Source organism: Paroedura picta, chromosome 7 (genome assembly GCF_049243985.1).
Source record: "Paroedura picta isolate Pp20150507F chromosome 7, Ppicta_v3.0, whole genome shotgun sequence".
Taxonomy (NCBI): Eukaryota; Metazoa; Chordata; class Lepidosauria; order Squamata; family Gekkonidae; genus Paroedura; species Paroedura picta.
The window spans coordinates 5,664,441-5,684,318 of NC_135375.1; the positions used below are offsets into that span (position 1 = coordinate 5,664,441).

General features: G+C 51.8%; 1 protein-coding gene across 5 annotated transcripts in view; it reads left to right on the forward strand.

Moving 5' to 3' along the window:
* Positions 1–19,878, forward strand: part of TLN1 (talin 1) — an 86,150-nt gene that overhangs the window by 30,711 nt on the left and 35,561 nt on the right. For 3 of the 5 annotated variants that reach the window (XM_077346657.1, XM_077346659.1, XM_077346658.1), the window contains exons 2-21: positions 248–411; positions 1,671–1,768; positions 1,971–2,100; positions 2,294–2,446; positions 4,059–4,201; positions 4,375–4,502; positions 4,747–4,807; positions 5,508–5,612; positions 5,963–6,118; positions 6,311–6,412; positions 6,990–7,066; positions 7,217–7,397; positions 7,527–7,640; positions 7,747–8,064; positions 11,293–11,391; positions 11,536–11,586; positions 17,588–17,755; positions 18,007–18,301; positions 19,056–19,222; positions 19,663–19,791. In XM_077346657.1, the coding sequence (XP_077202772.1) occupies positions 282–411; positions 1,671–1,768; positions 1,971–2,100; positions 2,294–2,446; positions 4,059–4,201; positions 4,375–4,502; positions 4,747–4,807; positions 5,508–5,612; positions 5,963–6,118; positions 6,311–6,412; positions 6,990–7,066; positions 7,217–7,397; positions 7,527–7,640; positions 7,747–8,064; positions 11,293–11,391; positions 11,536–11,586; positions 17,588–17,755; positions 18,007–18,301; positions 19,056–19,222; positions 19,663–19,791 (2,805 nt within the window). In that variant the 5' untranslated portion in view covers positions 248–281. The remainder of the gene's footprint in view (positions 1–247; positions 412–1,670; positions 1,769–1,970; positions 2,101–2,293; positions 2,447–4,058; positions 4,202–4,374; positions 4,503–4,746; positions 4,808–5,507; positions 5,613–5,962; positions 6,119–6,310; positions 6,413–6,989; positions 7,067–7,216; positions 7,398–7,526; positions 7,641–7,746; positions 8,065–11,292; positions 11,392–11,535; positions 11,587–17,587; positions 17,756–18,006; positions 18,302–19,055; positions 19,223–19,662; positions 19,792–19,878) is intronic. The other 2 variants (XM_077346660.1, XM_077346661.1) reach the window with 1 other exon arrangement.

Consider the following 19,878-nt stretch of genomic DNA (forward strand, 5'->3'; position numbering starts at 1 on the left):
TGACTCTTAGAGGTCTTTCAATTCTGAATCTATGGATGGATGCCCGCAGATGTGTCAAGGGGCATAAAGTGCCTTTCTTGAGGGAGGAATGAAAGGCCCAAGTTGGCTTTATATCCACCTCTTTCTATCCTGTGATTTCTGCAACGCATGCCCTGAGACACATATTGCAGCAGCCAGCCCTCACCATGCACAAGTACGCTCCCTTTTTCACTCCCATCCCACAGTAATAACATGTCATCTCTCACAGGTGAAGCAGGAGTGGGGACACCCCATCAGCTGCCATGGTTGCCCTGTCCCTCAAGATCAGCATTGGCAATGTGGTCAAAACGATGCAGTTTGAGCCCTCCACCATGGTGTATGATGCCTGCCGAATCATCCGGGAGCGGGTGCCTGAGGCACAAATGGGGCAGCGTAAGTGACAGGCCAGCTGGCCAGGTTGTGTCCATTTCCTGAGGCCAGAGTGGCTCCCGTTTCTGACAAGGAAAGACAGCTGGATACCTTCCGTTTTGAGTTCTTGTCCCCTTGGGGTCAAGTGAACCAGTCTCCTGAAGCCAGAATTATGGAATGGGTGTGCGTGTCTGGCTGGCCTTGTGGCTTTAGTCTTTGTGTGTTCCCTCTTCAGACTCAGACCGGACCCCAGGTATGGCTGGCTGTTTGAGGGACTGACCTCTGATCTTGCATGCAAATAACAAGAGGCTGATCTCTGATTTTGACCTCGGAACACTGGCCAAGATGCTCAGTTAGGAGAGAAAGCAGAATCTCTCTGCTGCATGGAAGAGACGCCAGGCCTTGCCTGTGGAATGGGATTATTCTGTAGGCAACCTGGCAGTTGGCCTAAGGTGTCATTTGTTATTACTAAAGAGCTTGCTTTCCTGAAGTCCAAAAAGGTGGGCCAGAAATTCTTGGCTTCTGACCTGCAGTCTCAAGGCCCAGCATAATACCAGTTGACCATACTGCCCAAGTACAAATCAAAAGTGGTTCTTGTAGAGGTCAAATGTAGCCAATTCTAGTCCTTGTCCCTGAAAGTTGTCAATGTACATGGGATCTTTACATTTCTCAGATGTGTCAGAGACAAGCTATAATTCCCTGCATCCTAATAATCACACCTGACCCTTGGCAGGATCTCTGGGGGCCTGACTCCCATGGGAATGACTTTTCACAATATTTCCTCCAGCCAACTCCATTGCATCGCTGTCATGGGGGTGTTGACTTGGCCCATGAAGACACATTGTGGGGACTGGACAGCTAAGGAGACAGCAGTGAAAGTTGGTTCAGGGAAAGGGAGCTCTGTGTTTTCAAAGGCAGGTTCACAGCTGCTGCTGCTGCTGTGCTTCCTCCTTTCTGCCATGGCTTGTTGAGCTGAACTCAGGCCAGAGACTCCAGCAGGTCTTGTGTTTTGAACAGACAGGCTACGATTCAATATCTGCCTTAGCACAGATGTACTGTCAGGATCTCTTTGTGTGCACAGAAAACTGGCCTCCTAAACACTGTTCCTTGATTAGGAAAGGGCCAGAGTATTATTATTATTTTGCTCTGGATTGGGTGTATCCTCTTGAAAGGCTCACGTGCCTGTGCAGCCCTAAGTACTCAAGCCGTATGTAAAGGCATAGCTGCTGGTATGTGTTCTGGCCTCAAGTGAATGTTCCAGGAGAGTCACTGCTCTTTTCCAGCCAATGATTTCGGCCTGTTTCTATCGGATGAGGACCCGAAGAAAGGGATCTGGCTGGAGGCTGGGAAGGCTTTGGACTACTACATGCTACGCAATGGGGTAAGTCCCTTCTTCAGTCTTCATAGTGTAAGTGGCTCAGTCTCCAGATAGGAAGGCCCTTGAATGGTACTGGAGGTCCCTTGACTTGCGGTCTTCACCCCAAGGCCCTTGCCCAGCACTCCTGGGTGAACCCCCCCCCCCCCGATTGTTATAGCAGTCTGCTGCTGCTGCTGGTCTAGTCCTTTGGCTCTGTCCTTTTCAGGACACCATGGAGTACAAGAAGAAGCAGAGGCCTCTGAAGGTGCGCATGCTGGATGGGACCGTCAAGACTGTCATGGTGGATGACTCCAAGACGGTGACAGACATGCTCATGACCATTTGTGCCAGGATTGGTGAGAGCAAAGGGCAGGGCAGGTGTTCACTGGGAAGGAGGAGCTGTTCCTAGCACCCAAAGCTGGCTTCGGCGGCGCATGCTGGAAAGAATTCTTCGGTCCCTAGCTCTTGATGGGGATACTTGTGCTGCCCCTGTCTTCTGGCTGGGTGCCAGGCCATGCCATGTTGGCAAGAGAACTTCTCCCCTTGCAGGGATCACCAACTATGATGAATACTCTCTTGTGAGGGAGATCATGGAGGAGAAGAAGGAGGAGCAGACCGGCACCCTCAAGAAAGACAAGACCCTTCTGAGGGATGAGAAGAAGATGGAGAAACTCAAGCAGAAGCTGCATACGGATGATGAGTGTGAGTGCGGGGTAGGCAAGGGAGAGTGTGGAACGCGTTGTTCAGCAAGATGCCTGGCATCAGTAGTGGCAACAGGGGCGGCAGAGGAATGGGGCTGACGGTGGTATGGAAAATGGGGGTGGGGAGCTCTGGATCACATTGGTCAATACAAGTTTGTGTAATTTGTCACTGTACCGTAGGGTTGGGAGGAACAACTTTTTTTAAAGGAACAGAGAATCCAGGAAATTGCAATCCACTTAACCTAAAATCTTTCCCAGGTAAACTAGTAGGAACTCTTGTGAAAGAGAAAATTATTAAGAATACTGAGGAACAAGGGAGAGAAAAATAGGTACGGCTTCTGGGAAGTGAGGCACTGCCTCACCCAAACTCTAGTAGTGCATGAATAAAGGTGATCCAGTAGTCAAAAGGCTTTTTGACAAAGTTCCTCATCAAAGACTCCTGAGTAAGCGTATCCACTGTGCAATAAGATGATGAGTCCATAAGATGATGATAAGTGTAAAGTTCTGCATCTGGGTCAGAAAAATGAAAAGCATGCCTCCTGGATGGGGAATAGGCATGTGTGTGAAGAGGACCTTGGGGTACTTGTGGATTGTAAACTAAACATGAGCAGGCAGTGTGATGCAGCGATAAAAAAGGCGAATGCCATTTTGGGCTGTATCAACAGGGGCATCACATCAAAATCACAAGATGTCATAGTCCCATTGTATATGGCACTGGTCAGACCACACCTGGAGTACTGTGTGCTGTTCTGGAGGCCTCACTTCAAGAAGGACGTAGATAAAATTGAAAGGGTACAGAGGAGAGCGACGAAGATGATCTGGGGCCAAGGGACCACGCCCTATGAAGATAGGTTGAGGGACTTGGGAATGTTCAGCCCAGAGAAAAGGAGGTTGAGAGGGGACATGATAGCCCTTTTTAAGTAATTGAAAGGTTGTCACTTGGAGGAGGGCAGGATGCTGTTTCCGTTGGCTGCAGAGGAAAGGACACGCAGTAATGGGTTTAAACGACAAGTACAACGATATAGGCTAGATATCAGGAAAAAAATTTTCACAGTCAGAGTAGTTCAGCAGTGGAATAGGCTGCCTAAGGAGGTGGTGAGCTCCCCCTCACTGGCAGTCTTCAAGCAAAGGTTAGATACACACTTTTCTTGGATGCTTTAGGATGCTTAGGGCTGATCCTGCGTTGAGCAGGGGGTTGGACTAGATGGCCTGTATGGCCCCTTCCAACTCTATGATTCTATGAGTCCCTTTAATAGGTAAAAAATGTCTTAAATGTGGGGAAATGGAGAGGAGGAGGAAAAGGACATGTGAGCCCTCCACCACACAAAGTGCATCAGGAGAGGCTTTGTTTCCAGGGCAGAAGGCTGGCTGAAACATCATGCTGGGTGAGATGGGCCCTTTCTGGTCTGATCCAGTGGGACTCCTCTGACATTCTTCTGCTGGGAGAAGGTCCCCTCTTGCCCCCCAGTGGGCCCAAGCAGTGTCAGCAAGGCCAAGAGGAGAGTCCCATGAGAGAGGGCAACCGGGAGGGGCCAGAGTGGTTGCTACCCTGAGAAGCTGCCTGCCTGACATTTGGGACATGCTGACGGCATCGCGTCTTGCCCTTGGTACAGTGAACTGGCTGGATCATGGACGCACTCTGCGTGAGCAAGGCATTGATGACAGTGAGACACTGCTCCTCCGGCGGAAGTTCTTCTACTCGGACCAGAACGTGGACTCACGTGATCCGGTGCAGCTCAATCTTCTCTATGTGCAGGTGTGTCCCCTTCCTCTACCTCTAGTGTAGCCTGGCAGGGATGGAGAGTTGGCTGAGGGCCCAGCTGCAAAGAGTTGGCAGGCTTGTCCTGTGGTTCTGAGCCTTGGGCGGGAGATGTCAAGGCACTGTCCTCTTCCCTCCCTCCTTCCCTCCCTCCCTGCCTCCCTCTGCAGGCCCGAGATGACATTCTGAATGGCTCTCACCCTGTCTCCTTCGACAAGGCCTGCGAGTTTGCGGGGTATCAGTGTCAGATCCAGTTTGGTCCTCACAGTGAGCAGAAGCACAAGCCAGGATTCTTGGAGTGAGCATGGCTGGGGCTGGGTAGGGGGTCCTGGATCCTGTGACATGCAGGATTGGGGAAGTCTCTGCTGATGGGGGAGGCAGACTTCAACTGAGGACATGCTTAAGGATGTCATAAACCACCACCCACCCACCCCTGGATTTGGCCATGCCTTTCCACAGTGTGAGGGTGTACAATAACTCTTTGAGCAGGGTGGTCTTGCTTCATCTCCCAGTGTCTCAAGTTTTTTTGTCCATCCTGACAGTCTGAAGGACTTTCTGCCCAAGGAGTATATCAAACAGAAGGGGGAGCGCAAGATTTTCATGGTGAGTAGGAGTCAGGGAAAGAGGGCAGTGCGTGCATCCTGGAATCGGGGCCTCTGGGTGTGCCCTGGCTTGTCCCAGCCACATTCTGCTCCTTAGTCTGACCTGGCTCCTGCTATGGACAGTGGGGAGTCTGTCAGGAAGGCAGTCTGAAAAAGAAGAAGAGTTGGTTCTTATATGCCGCTTTTCTCTACCCGAAGGAGTCTCAAAGTGGCTTACAGTTGCCTTCCCTTTCCTCTCCCCATTATAGACACCCTGTGAGGGAGGGGAGCCCTGATATCACTGCTCAGTCAGAACAGTTTTATCAGTGCCCTGGCGAGCCCAAGGTCACCCAGCTGGTTGCATGTGGGGGAGTGCAGACTTGAACCCGGCATGCCAGATTAGGTCCGCACTCCTAACCACTACACCAAACTGGCTCTTTAAATTTCCATTGCATGCATTACGGCATGCAATGTGCATCATACCAGCATGTTCTTCAGGTGCAGGGGTGGCTCCCACTGCTGAGTTACTTGAGTGTTACTCAGGCCGGGTTCTACCTCTCTGTCCTGGGTGCAGTTGCTCTGGTGTGGTGGGGGCAGCCATTATTTGAGCAGAGCCTGCCTGGCTTGTGCTGGTATGGGCCTGGGGTGGGAGGGTGGGGGTGCCACAAGAGGATTCAGAGATACAGGCTGGCTGCCAGCTTTGTTATGTGCTATGCTTGCAGGCCCACAAGAATTGCAGCACCATGAGTGAGATTGAGGCCAAGGTCCGCTACGTGAAGTTGGCGCGCTCCCTCAAGACCTACGGGGTCTCCTTTTTCTTAGTCAAGGTGAGTTGTGGGCTGCTCTCGGGTCGGAGGAGATGTTGTGGCTCAGTGGCAGAGCCTGTGCTTGGCATGTAGGCAGTGGTCCCAGGTTCAGTCCCCAGCAGCATCTCCAGTGGAAAGGACCAGGCAAGAGGCACTGGAAAGCTGCTACCAGCCTGAGCAAGACTGGAAGGTCTGGTTCTGTCTACGACAGCTTCAGGTGTGCTCACGCGAGTCACTCTAGAGAGTCAGGGGGGAGAGGGAGCACACCCTCCCGGGGCCCATGGTATCAGTGATCTTGCTGGGGGTGCCTGAGGGGTGTGTGTGTGGGGGGAAAGCAGCCTGTGCGGCTCCATCTCTTGTGTGGCCCTCAGGAGAAGATGAAGGGAAAGAACAAGCTGGTCCCCCGCTTGCTGGGCATCACCAAGGAATGTGTCATGCGAGTGGATGAGAAGACCAAGGAGGTCATCCAGGAGTGGAGCCTCACCAACATCAAGCGCTGGGCTGCTTCCCCCAAAAGCTTCACACTGGTAATGCTTCCCCTCTTAGCCAGCTCCTCTTATCTCCAGTGGTTGGTCCCCCCCCTTACTGGTGGCCCATCTCCCCCACTTGTCCTCAGCCTCTGGTGGGAATAGAAGGAGCGGGTGGGCTCCAGAGGTGGGGCATTCCTTCCGAGAGAGTTGCTTTCTATGACATCCGCAGCTTTGGCTTTGTTGCTGCAGGATTTTGGGGATTACCAGGATGGCTACTACTCGGTACAAACTACAGAAGGGGAACAAATTGCCCAGCTGATTGCTGGCTACATTGACATCATCTTGAAGAAGGTAAGGAGGCCCTGGAGAAGCTGGGGGCACTGGAGGGCTGCCACTTGGGATCTGGCCAGTCTTGCAGGCAGTCAGGAAGGCAGGAGAGGTGGGCTCCCTGTGAGGGCTGTCTCACTCTGGTAGGGCTTGGGGACACTGAGCAGGCTGGATGCAGCCATTTCATTCTGGCCCAGAATGTGATGCAATGGTCGCATCTCTAAGGCTGTAAAGCTCAGCTGTTGATGCCAGAATCCTACGGCAGCACATGGACTGGGGTGCCAGGCACTGCCCCAGATCCAGGGGGAGGCTGTGTGGCCTTACAGGGCTTGGTGGTTGCTCCTTGTCCTGGTGATCAGCTGGCGAGCATAAGGAGGCAGGGAGGGTAGCGAGGCATTGTCCCACCTTGGCCAGCAAGGAGACTGGCCCATTGGTAGGGGCATGGCTCCAAGGCAGAGCAGAAGAGCCGAGGTTCACGCTCCAACCTCTCCAGGTATGAGCATCAGGCACTCCAGCACGGGACAGATGGATATGGGGGATGGGGCTCTTGATTCAAGAGAAGGCCACTTTGTATGTGACTGACTGGCTCTCTGGCCCACAGAAAAAGAGCAAGGACCACTTTGGGTCGGAGGGTGATGAGGAATCCACCATGCTCGAAGACTCTGTGTCTCCTAAAAAGTAAGGTTGGGGGTGGCATCTTGGGCATGCAGACTTATCTGTGTGGCCTAAAGTGAGAGTCCATGGCTGGTAGGGGAGGCAGTCATGGGAGGTGGTCCTGGCCCTGGACTGGGGCAGGGCTGTCAGTTTGCTGTGTCTCTCACCTGGCAGGTCCACGGTGCTGCAGCAGCAATTCAACCAGGTGAACAAGGTAGAGCATGGCTCAGTGGCTCTTCCTGCTATCATGCGTCCAGGCGCAGGAGGGCCAGAGAACTTCCAGATGGGCAGCATGCCCCAGGCCCAGCAGCAGGTGACCAGTGGTCAGATGCACCGTGGACACATGCCCCCTCTGGTAAGGGACCTGTGCTCAAGACAGCCTTGTGCTCTCCGGACGAAATACTGTCAACTCCCTCGCTCCCTAGACACTGCTCCTGTCCACAGTGTTCGCAGGATCCTGACCCACTACCTCCTTTTGTTGCAGACCTCAGCGCAGCAGGCCTTGACAGGCACCATCAACTCGAGCATGCAGGCTGTGCACGCTGCCCAGTCCAATCTGGATGACTTTGAGACTCTGCCTCCCCTGGGACAGGATGCGGTGAGTGGGGTGGGGGCTGAGGGAGTGGTAAGAAGCTGGCACTCCCTCTAGTGAGGGAAGAGCAGCAGGACAGAGCTTGACAGTCTCCTTCCCCGCTCTGTTTCAGGCCTCCAAAGCATGGCGCAAGAACAAAATGGATGAATCCAAGCATGAGATCCACTCCCAGGTGGACGCCATCACTGCAGGCACGGCCTCCGTGGTGAACCTGACAGCGGGTGACCCTGCTGAGACAGATTACACGGCTGTGGGCTGTGCTGTCACCACCATCTCCTCCAACCTGACAGAGATGTCCAAAGGGGTCAAACTGCTGGCGGCACTCATGGAGGATGAGGGGGGCAATGGGCGGCAGCTCTTGCAAGCAGCCAAGAACCTGGCCGGAGCAGTCTCGGAGCTGCTGAAGACTGCACAGCCCGCCAGTGCTGAGGTGAGTGGGGAGGCCAGGGCAGGCTTTTTCCCCAGGGCCCTCTGCAGACACCCGTTTGGGCTGAGATGGTGACATGAGTGGTCAAGAGAGAAGGGAACAAGCTGAATCGCATTATGCTTTGGTGTAGCCAGGGCTGGGCTGATGGCCCTGTAGTGGGAGAAGCTTGTGGGTGTCAAAGGAACAGGAGCAACCAGGGAGCAGAAGGGTGTTCTGTTTTGATTTATGATTGTACCAATTCGTTGGGAAAAAAATGAATACATTTGATTGTTAATGTTCAATACATATAATCTTCATATCTGGGATGCCATAGTTATAGGCATGAAAACATAAATCAAACTAATACAGATAAACAATTTTTTTCTCAATAGCCCATTTTCAATGTTTTATTTCTAAATGATGATGATGATGTGTCATGTCTCAATAGCATCAGATATTTCATACATACAGTCCCTCAGCATGGCTCAGCATGTCCTGGAGGTCTCCACTGCTCCAGAGTACTGAGGAAGAAGGAACCATTGAAAGTGGGCTGTTGAGAAAAAAAACTTTGTTTATCCGGAACCTGTTTTTGGTTTGATTTATGTTTTCATGCCTAGAACTGTGGTATCACAGATATGAAGATAATATCTATTGAACACTAGGTAAAAAGGTAAAGGTATCCCCTGTGCAAGCACCGAGTCATGTCTGACCCTTGGGGTGACGCCCTCTAGCGTTTTCTTGGCAGACTCAATACGGGGTGGTTTGCCAGTGCCTTCCCCAGTCATTACCGTTTACCCCCCAGCAAGCTGGGTACTCATTTTACCGACCTCGGAAGGATGGAAGGCTGAGTCAACCTTGAGCCGGCTGCTGGGATTGAACTCCCAGCCTTATGGGCAAAGCTGTCAGACGGCTGCCTTACCACTCTGCGCCACAAGAGGCTCATATTGAACACTAACAATTGAATTTATTCATTTCCCCCAATTAATAGGTACAATCATAAATAGAATCATAGAATCAGAGCTGGAAGGGGCCACACAGGCCATCTAGTCCAACCCCCTGCTCAACACAGGATCAGCCCAAAGCATCCTAAAGTATCCAATAAAAATGTGTATCCAACCTCTGCTTGAAGACTGCCAGTGAGGGGGAGCTCACCACCACCTTAGGCAGCCTATTCCACTAAATAAAAACAGAAAGCTTTTTTGACAGCCAACTGGTCGAATTTTTCTATTTTGGATATCTCCATTCTACTAGCCCTCTTTTGTAGGGAACAGGACAAGGCACAGTCAATGGTACTTGTTTGAATTGAAGGCCAGGGCTTGCCCTGGTTCTGGAAGGAGGTGTGTGCTGGCTAGGATCTCCTGGGCCCTCCACTGTGCCAGTGCTTGTGGAAGGTCAGGGAATGGGCAGCCTGCCTGGAGACCTGCCAGCTCAGTTGAGGGGCCCACTGAACAGCACTCAGCTGTGGTGGTGCTGGGGAGCCTGTCAATTTGAGGGTGGAACCAGGGATGGGTTGTCTTTCCAGATCAGGCTCCAGTGCCTCGCATCTGGTCTGGGTCAGGCAGGTCCCCCCGCATGTAAAGCATGAAAGGCATGTTACTTTACAGCTTCGATCAAGGGATGGAGTCAAGAGATTCCCCTAAGTTGCTGTGCTCAAGCATTTGCTATTGTTAAAACTGCTTAAGCTGATAGCCCTTGCCAGGGCATGCAGAAGCAGGCTCCACACATTTGGTGTGTGATTTCCCTCCCGCCAAGGAGCTCAGGGCTTTGTCCCTGAGAGAGCGCAGCTGGCTTAGGAGTCCACTCATGAACTCTGTGGTGGAACAGGCCCACTTTTGCTTTGCAAGCACTATGTTGCCTTGCCCCATCCCCTTTTCTGGCTGGTTGCCACCTCCCTGAGGGGGTATAAAGGCATCTCACTTGGTAACCCCCACCCCCACTGCCTGATCATTGTACAGGGCTGCCTGCTGTGAGGACCAGGACTCCTAGCTGCCCCTTCCAATTCCAAGATCTCGCAGCCCAGCACATGAGCAGTTTACTGCAGGGAACCGCCCCCCCCCCCCCCCCAGGAATAGCTGCTTCCCAAGTTCCCTGTCCTGACCCTGCATTTTCCCTAGTATTTTTGAGATTGGGGGGGGGGCTGGGGGGGGGACTGTGTGGATCAGAGAACCACTGCTAGCCTCAAATCTATACAAGATTTATTAAAGGAACAATGTTGGAAAGCATACTTTTAGCCTAGCACAGATTTAAGCAGAGGACTCCCAAAGGAATTGGGTGAAACGCAATCTTTCTGTCTTTCTGCTAAAACTCTCCTATCTGATATTAAATGTAGAGTGGGCACCTTTCTTAGGAGGCTGCAAGTTTCTATTGCATATTTCTCAGCTCACCTGGCCTCAACTCAGACTGCCCATCTGAACAACCTGAAAGAGAGCTCCCCCTGCTTCAAGGGGATTAAAATCACCTTCTGTGCCCAAGCCACTTAGGGGTATTCTGGGAAGAAGTCTTCCTGCCCCCCAAGCCAGTGGGCTAACATCATCCTCCATCTCCCCTTTGTTTTGAAATTCCCCAGCAATGGGGAGGGGGACACAGTGACGGGAGGCTTGACCTGAGGTCTCCCCACTGCTAGGCTGGTCCTTTGGCCAGGGCTGCCCTTCTCTTGAGCTGTTTTGTGTTGCTTGAGAGAGAGTGGACTTCTGCCTGTCCATCCATGCCATTTCTGACATCAGGCACACTTCTTGGCCGCCACAGCTTCAGGTGAGTGAGCGGGTGGACGTGTGTGACAGGATTCTGGTAGAAACAATAAGGAGGTTAGCGACACAGAGCTTGTCCGAAGGCAATGGCATCATCCACACACACCTCTGACTACATCCCTTTGGCTGGCCTCTCCTGTTCCTCCATCCCCTGTGTCATGCTCTTTCTGAGCGGGGAAAGGCCTCAGCCTCTGTGCCCTGTTGTGGGCCATCCTAGGGAAAGATTGGCCACATGTGAAGGGATGCTGGACCCATGGTTTGGTCCAGCAGGGCTTTTCTTACGTGTTCCCTTAATGTGACTTTGTCATAGCATTGTTTGTCTTTGGCCCTTCTCCCAAGAAGGAGTAAAGTAGTGTCTGGATTGCCTTTCTCAGGGTGCTTCACCTTCCTCCAGGGACAAAGGTAGAAGCCAGGCCCTGAAATTTGGTGGAGACTGGCTGATGGGTCGTGACAGGTGGGAATTTGGCCTTGGAGGCTGGCCCTAACCCTCTCCCATCTCCTCCAGCCACGGCAGAACCTCCTGCAAGCAGCAGGCGCAGTGGGACAGACGAGTGGAGAGTTGCTGCAGCAAATTGGGGAGAGTGATACAGAGCCCCATTTCCAGGTGAGTCCATCCTGAGAGAGGAGTAGCAGAAATCCTCCCCATACGCAGCACATGAAGAACATGAGTCTAATGTTGTTTGGGATGGGCCTCTGGGGATGGAACTTCGGCTCCGTAATAGCTTGTGTGTTATGGATTCATGCGCAGATGGTGGAGAGCCGGCGCACCCAGACCCTGTCTGCCCCTGACCCAAAGACGGTAAAGGAGTCCGAAAGGGGCAAAGGGCTGTGGTGGTCTCCTGATCAGGGGTTGCTGGCAATGGGATTGGGCAGCTGGTTCTCCAAAGCTGGGCTTGGGCTTGGCATCCTCGGGTGCAGGGCCTCCTGTGTGGCTGAGTCCAAAGACCACCTGTCACTGCTGCTGCTGCTGCTGCTGCTGCTGTTGCTGCTCCCTGTAGATCTAGAGGCAGGTCTCATCTAGGGCCTATTGTGCACACCTTGGATAATGCACTTTCCGTACACTTTAGAAGGAAAATCCAGTTGCAAAAGTACATTGTTGTTGTTGTTAGGTGTGAAGCCGTGTCCGACCCAAGACCACCCCATGGACAATGATCCTCCAAGCCTTCCTGTCCTCTACCATTAAAAGTGCATAATCCCGTGTGTGCAGGATGGGCCTTCAAAACCACCTGAATCCTAACTCTTGGCTGTATTCAATAATTTGTTCATTTAAATTTGTAAATGGACTCTGGGCGGTGGACAACATATACACAATAATACAGTTTAGTTGTGGTAAAACCATTCTAAAAGAATTCAAAAATCTCCAAGAAGTATAAGCCCGAACCCTAGGTAGGGGCGGTATAGGAGGGAGGCCGATCTGATGCTAACTGTTTTGCTGGCCTTGACTGCAAGCCTGTTGGAAGAACTGTTTTAAAGGCTCTGTGTAAGTCATTGAGTTCTGACGGGTTCCTGAGGTTTTGTTGTTGTTGTTGTTGTTAGGTGCGAAGTTGTGTATGACCCATCGCGACCCCATGGACAATGATCCTCCATGCCTTCCTGTCCTCTACCATTCCACGGAGTTCATTTAAGTTTGCACCTACTGCTTCAGGGACTCCATCCAGCCACCTCATTCTCTGTCGTCCCCTTCTTCTTTTGCCCTCAATCGCTCCCAGCATTAGGCTCTTCTCCAGGGAGTCCTTCCTTCTCATGAGGTGGCCAAAGTATTTGAGTTTCATCTTCAGGATCTGGCCTTCTAAGGAGCAGTCAGGGCTGATCTCCTCTAGGACTGACCGGTTGGTTCGCCTTGCAGTCCAAGGGACTCGCAAGAGTCTTCTCCAGCACCAGAGTTCAAAAGCCTCAATTCTTTGACGTTCGGCCTTCCTTACGGTCCAACTTTCGCAGCCATACATTGCAACTGGGAATACCATAGCCTTGACTAAACGCACTTTTGTTGGCAGGGTGATGTCTCTGCTTTTTAGGATGCTGTCTAGATTTGCCATAGCTTTCCTCCCCAGGAGCAAGCGTCTTTTAATTTCTTTGCTGCAGTCCCCATCTGCAGTGATCTTGGAGCCCAGGAAAATAAAATCTGTCACTATCTCCATTTCTTCCCCATCTATTTGCCAGGAATTGAAAGGACCGGATGCCATGATCTTTATTTTCTTGATGTTGAGTTTCAAGCGAACTTTTGCGCTTTCCTCCTTGTGGCACCCGCATCAGCAGGCTCTTTAGTTCCTCTTCACTTTCTGCCATTAGAGTGGGATCATCTGCATATCTGAGGTTGTTGATATTTCTCCCTGCAATCTTGATCCCAATTTGTGACTCCTCTAATCCCGCATTTCTCATGATGTGCTCTGCATACAAGTTAAATAGGCAAGGCGACAGTATACAGCCTTGCCAAACTCCTTTCTCAATTTTGAACCAATCAGTGATTCCATGTTCAGTTCTCACTGTTGCTTCTTGACCTGCATAGAAATTTCTCAAGAGACAAATAAGATGCTCGGGTATTCCCATCTCTTTAAGAACTTGCCACAATTTGTTGTGCTCCACACAATCAAAGGCTTTAGCATAGTCAATGAAGCAGAAGTAGATGTTCTCCTGGAACTCCCTAGCTTTCTCCATGATCCAGCGTATGTTGGCAATTTGATCTCTAGTTCCTCTGCCTCTTCGAAATCCTGCCTGTACTTCTGGAAGTTCTCGGTCCACATATTGCTGGAGCCTAGCTTGTAAAATTTTGAGCATAACTTTGCTAGCATGAGAAATGAGTGCAATGGTGCGGTAGTTTGAACATTCTTTGGCATTGCCCTTCTTTGGGATTGGAATGTAAACTGACCTTTTCCAATCCTGTGGCCATTGTTGAGTTTTCCAAATTTGCTGGCATATTGAGTGTAGCACTTTTACTGCATCGTCCTTTAAGATTTTGAATAGTTCACCTGGAATGCTGTCACCACCAGTAGCTTTAGAAGAAGAAGAAGAAGAGTTGGTTCTTATATGCCGCTTTACCCTACCCGAAGGAGGCTCAAAGCGGCTTACGGTCGCCTTCCCATTCCTCTCCCCACAACAGACACCCTGTGGGGTGGGTGAGGCTGAGAGAGCCCTGATATCACTGCGCGGTCAGAACAGTTTTATCAGTGCCGTGGCGAGCCCAAGGTCACCCAGCTGGCTGCATGTGGGGGAGTGCAGAATCGAACCTGGAATGCCAGATTAGAAGTCCGCACTCCTAACCACTACACCAAACTGGCTCTCCAGTTTATTGTTTATTGTTGCTCAGTTTATTGTTGCTCAGTCTTCCTAAGGCCCATTTGACTTCACATTCCAGGATGTCTGGCTCCAGGTCAGTAACTACTCCATTGTGGTCATCAGGGATGTTAAGCTCGCTCTTGTATAGTTGTTCTGTATAATTTTGCCACCTTTGTTTAATCTCTTCTGCTTCTGTGAGGTCCCTACCATTTTGGTCCCTTAGTATACCCATCTTTGCATGAAACGTTCTCTTCATATCTCCAATTTTCTTGAAACGATCTCTGGTCCTCCCCATTCTATTGTTTTCTTCTATTTGTTTGCACTGTTCATTTAAGAAGGCATTCTTATCTCTTCTAGCTTTTCTCTGGAATTCTGCATTCAATTGGGTGTATCTTTCTCTTTCTCCCTTGCCTTTCACTTCCCTTCTCTCCTTAGCTATTTGTAAAGCTTCCTCAGACAGCCATTTTGCTTACTTGCATTTCTTTTTCTTTGGGATGGTTTTAGTTGCTACCTTTTGTACAATGTTGCGAACCTCCGTCCATAGTTCTTCAGGCACTCTGTCTATCAGATCTAATTCCTTAAATCTATTTGTCACCTCTACTGTATATTCATCGGGGATATGATTTAGTTCATACCTGTGTGGCCTAGTGCTTTTCCCTACTTTCTTCAATTTAAGCCTAAATTTTGCAACAAGAAGCCCATGATCTGAACCACAATCAGCTCCTGGTCTTGTTTTTATTGACTGGATAGAACTTTTCCATCTTTGGCTGCAGAGCACATAGTCAATCTGATTTCTGTGTTGACCGTCTGGTGATGTCCATGTGTAGAGTCGTCTCTTGGGTTGTTGGAAAAGAGTGTTTGCTATGACCATTGTATTCTCTTGACAAAATTCTACCAGCCTGTGCCCTGCTTCATTTTGTACTCCAAGGCCAAACTTGCCTGTTCTCCCGTTCTTTCCTGTCCATTTCCTAAAATGTCGATGTTCAGTCTTGTCATTTCTTGTTTAACCACGTCCAGCTTGCCTTGATTCATGGATCTGACGTTCCAGGTTCCTATGGAATAAAAATCTTTACAGCATCGGACTGTCTTTTCGCCACCAGTTACTTCCACAACTGAGCGTCCTTTCGGCTTTGGCCCAGTCGCTTCATTCATTCTGGCGCTACTTGTACTAGCCGTCTGCTCATCCCCAGTAGCATATTGGACACCTTCCGACCTGAGGGGCATCATATTGTTTTGCCTTTTGAACTTGTCCATTGGGTTTTCATGGCAAAGATACTGGAGTAGTTTGCCATTTCCTTCTCCAGTGGATCACCTTTTGTCAGAGCTCTCAGCTATGACCTGTCCGTCTTGGGTGGCCCTGCACGGCATAGCTCATAGCTTCACTGAGCTATGCAAGCCCCTTGCCACGGCAGGGCAGCGATCCTTGAAGGTTTACTGAGAGCTTATTCCCCCAGGCAGGTGTCAGGACCAAGAAGGGTCTGGCTGTGATTGAACCCAGCTGAATTTCTTTGAGGCCAGTGGCTGCTAGCTCTTCTGGGTCTATATTCAAAGAGGCGATCCCTTAGGGAGACGGGGCCCAGGACACATATAGCGTTAAAGGTCAAAAACAGCACCTTAAACTTGACCTGGAATGTAATTGGTAACCAGTGCAGCTGTTAGAGGACAGGTAGAATTTGAGCCTTCCGAAGGATCCTAGTCAGAACCCGGGCTGCCACATTTTGTACCAATTGCATTTTCTGGATAAGGGTAGGCCTGCATAGAGCAAGTTACAGAAGTCCAATCTGCAGGTGACCATCACATGGATCACTGTGGCTAGTTGTTCTGGGGCCTGAGAGGGCTCTAGTAGTTTGGCTTGGCAAACATGGAAGAAAGCTAGGCAAGCTATTTTTGTGACCTGGGCCTCCATTGTTAAGGGGGATCACCTCCAAGTTCTGGACAGTCTGTGCAGCAGAGAGCTGCACCCTGTCAAGACTGGGAAGGTATGCTTCCTTGTCAGGCCCTTTCCAGGACTTCAGGATCCTGCCAACTACTTCCCCATTTCACATAATGTGTTTTTGGGTAAGGTGAAAGAGTAGGCAGCTGCAGACTAACTGCTGGCACACCTAGAGGAAACTTTGGTCCTGGATCCATTCCAATCTGGCTTTTGGCCTGGTCTCGCGGTGTAAACGGCCTTGGCCACTCTCACAGATGACCTCTGTTGCCAGCTGGATTGAGGCAGGTCAGCCTAACCACTGCTTCCTTTGGGCCCTCTGGGAAAATCCCTGGCCTAAGAAACTGTCTCCCAGAGTGGTCCTCCAACCCTCTCGCCGCATCCTTTCACAAGCAGGGTCTAGGGGGCAAGTGGTGGGTGGTCCTCACAGCTGCCAGCAACCTATCCACTATGGGTCTGGCTGCCAGAGAGCTCAGCAGGGTGTGCCTGCCTGCCTGCCCCCACCCACCAGGGACTCAGCCCAGAGCCAGTGGAAAGGGCGGGAGCTGTGTGTGAAGGGGGGGGGGTCCATTGTGTCTCCCTGGCCCCATTGGCTGATGATCAGAATGTGTTTCTTTCAGTTGGTGTAATAAGTCCTTCCCTGCTGGGGCACAGAAATGGGATGTCCCCTGTGGTAGGAAGCACCTGAGTTGTAAACCATTAGAGGGATTTTAGGGTTTTTAGGAGGACGGAGACTCCGATTATGATGCCGTCTGTCTATTTGTTGTATGGGGATTTTAGGGATTTTTATATTGTAACATTGTGACCTGTTTTATTGTGAACCGCCACGAGACGGTCCTCCCAAGAGTGGTGGTATAAGTATAAATAAATGTCTCACCAGGCAGGAAACTGCGCATTAACGAGATGCTTAGTCCAACCGCAGGCATCTCTGCAGGGAGGGCTATGCATTCTGCCAAACTGTGGCTCAGGCGCCAGAGAGCCCTGCCTGGCCCTTGTGGGAGGGACAAGAAGCACCTGCTAGACCTGGTTTAGTTCCACTTAAAATGGGTCTGGCAACAGGTGATGTGAAAGTCCCCAGCCTAGGAGTGCCATTGTCACTCCGAGTAGACAGGCGGGGTCTGACTCATCTCAAGCAGCTCCAGGGGCTCAAGGCTGGCTGCTCCCTGAAAAGTTCAAGCCCCCCCCCCCCCACTATGTGAACGGAGCAATGGATCTGTCAGTTGCTGGCCAGTGTTTCAGCTGCACAGTAAGCTCTGTTATGGCAGCAGCAGCAGCAGCAGGATTTGAACCCAGCCCACAGCTCCACCTGGAGGCCAGGCTGGCTGCTGGTGCTTGATCTTGGTGATGGGCTTGGTGTGCGGCAGCAGTCTTGAGGTATGTGATTGAGGCTGGCGATGGTGGTGGCTGGAGAAATCTCAGGGTCTGTGTAAGTATAGCTGGATCCAAGCAACGGGGCAGTGGGCGGGGGGTGGAGTGGCCATGATGAGGAGCTTTTGCTGTTCTCTTAGCCGTGGAGGGCTCCTATTTCCCTTCAGAATGGCAACCTGTATCTGCCACATCTACAGGCCTGACTTTTTGTCTTCCCTTCCCCTCCCAGGACATGCTGATGCAGCTGGCCAAGGCTGTGGCCAGCGCTGCAGCAGCCTTGGTCTTGAAGGCCAAAAACGTGGCTCAGAAGACTGAGGACTCAGCGCTGCAGACCCAGGTGATTGCTGCAGCCACACAGTGTGCGCTGTCCACCTCCCAGCTCGTGGCTTGTACCAAGGTGAGTTGCAGACAGCTTTTGGCATCCTTGCCTAGTTGGGGTTCTTTGACCGAATGCCCCTGGGCTGCCTGTGGTGCCATGCCACAGGTCTGCGTGGGGTAGATCAGGCCTGCTGGGGACTTGGAGCAAACAAGTCCCCAGCCACCCAAGGGATAGGCCTCTTGATGAAGACTGTTCTGAGTCTCAGGGGGTCTGTGCTGAGAGAGGGCAAATCAGGCTACCTTTCAGCTTGTCGCTCTCCTCCCTGGCAGGTGGTGGCTCCAACAATCAGCTCGCCTGTGTGTCAGGAGCAGCTCATTGAGGCTGGGAAGCTGGTGGCCAAGTCTGTGGAGAGCTGCATGGATGCCTCTCAGGCTGCCACGGATGACCAGCAGCTGCTGAAGCAAGTGGGGGTGGCAGCCACAGCTGTGACACAAGCCCTCAATGACCTCCTGGAACACATCAAGCAGCATGCCACAGGCGGTCAACCAATTGGGCGTTATGACCAGGCCACGGACACCATCCTCAACGTCACGGAGAACATCTTCAGCTCCATGGGGGATGCAGGTGAGCTCCTGCGCTGCTGCTGTGGGAACCAGGATTCTCTGGCAGTGGCTGACACCCTCTCAAACCTGGACATGTGAATCAGGCCCTCACAGTCAGTCTAATCTACTCAGACTGACAGCAACTCTCTAGGGCCTCAGAAGAGAAAGGTCTTACCCATCAACTCCTGCCTGGTCCTTTCAACTGGAGATGCTGCCAAGGTTTGAACCTGGGAACATCTGCCTCCCATGGGAGATGCTCTACCAAGCCCCAGCCCTTTCTCTTGCAAGGGAACAGTGGCTGGTCAGCTAGGAGGCCACGGGCTGCAGGATTTGGAAAGTCCTATTTGGAGTTGGGAGATTTTGGAGCCACATAGCCCCACGCGTGATGCTGAGCCTAGAGCGCCCTGGGCCACTCCTCTCTCTGCCAGAGGACGTCAGGTTGATCCTGCATTGAACAGGGGATGGGACTTGATGGCCTGTATGGACCCTTCCCACTCTAAGATTCTAGGATTCAGTGGCTGCAGGCATAGATAACTTGAAAAGACGATTACACAGACTCAGGGAGGAGGTGTCTATCAGTTGCTACTGGCCATGGTGACTAAAGAGAACATTCAGAAGCAGTAAACCTCTGAATCCTAGAACCAGATTCTAGAACCAGGGAAGGCCTTGGCCTCTGTGCCTTTTGGTCCCCAGAAGAACTGATTGGCCACTGTGTAAGATGGGATGCTGGACAAGTGGGCGGCTGTTCTTCTCTTCTTCTTGCTCTCCTTCTCCAGGGGAAATGGTGCGTCAGGCACGCATCCTGGCCCAGGCAACCTCTGATCTGGTGAACGCCATCAAGGCTGATGCCGAAGGGGAAACAGACCTCGAGAACTCACGGAAGCTACTGAGTGCTGCGAAGATTCTGGCTGATGCCACTGCCAAGATGGTGGAGGCAGCAAAGGTCAGGCACTGCAAGGCAGGAGACTGGGGTGGGGGGGAGGGGCCCATGCCAGAAAGGGCCTTGAGGCCTGTGTGTCTTGGGTCCCCTCCTCTAGTCTGTGCTCCAGGAGGAGAGCTGTTCTCCTGAGCCAGACTGTCCTGGGCAAGCTGTGACTTGGGAGTGGGAGTTCTCAGGCCTTTCTGTTTCATAAATGCTCGCTCATTGGAGGAAGTAGTCTATAGTCCAAAATGGCTTTCCTCGTGGCTCTCAATGCCACTGAAAAACACTTGGGTAAAGCTGTCAGCAGAAGACCTGGCAAAGCAGAGCCAATTGCCTTTGCTTGCGGTGCAGCTGGGTCTGGCTCAAGCCCTGATGGTGTGGCTGAGCACAACTGTAGTGCTGCGGAAGGAAGGATGGCAGATGCAGTTCTGACTGGCAGCTTCCTGACCACTGTTCCCCAGGGGGCTGCAGCCCATCCAGACAGTGAGGAGCAGCAGCAGCGGCTCCGGGAGGCAGCAGAGGGTCTCCGGATGGCCACCAATGCCGCGGCCCAGAATGCCATCAAAAAGAAGTTGGTGCACAGGCTGGAGGTGAGGGTTGGGCCCAAAGCTCAGGGAATGAGCAAGGCCTCCCTTTGCAGGGCCCTCTTCCCCCTGGCCAGCAGCCACCAGGTCGCT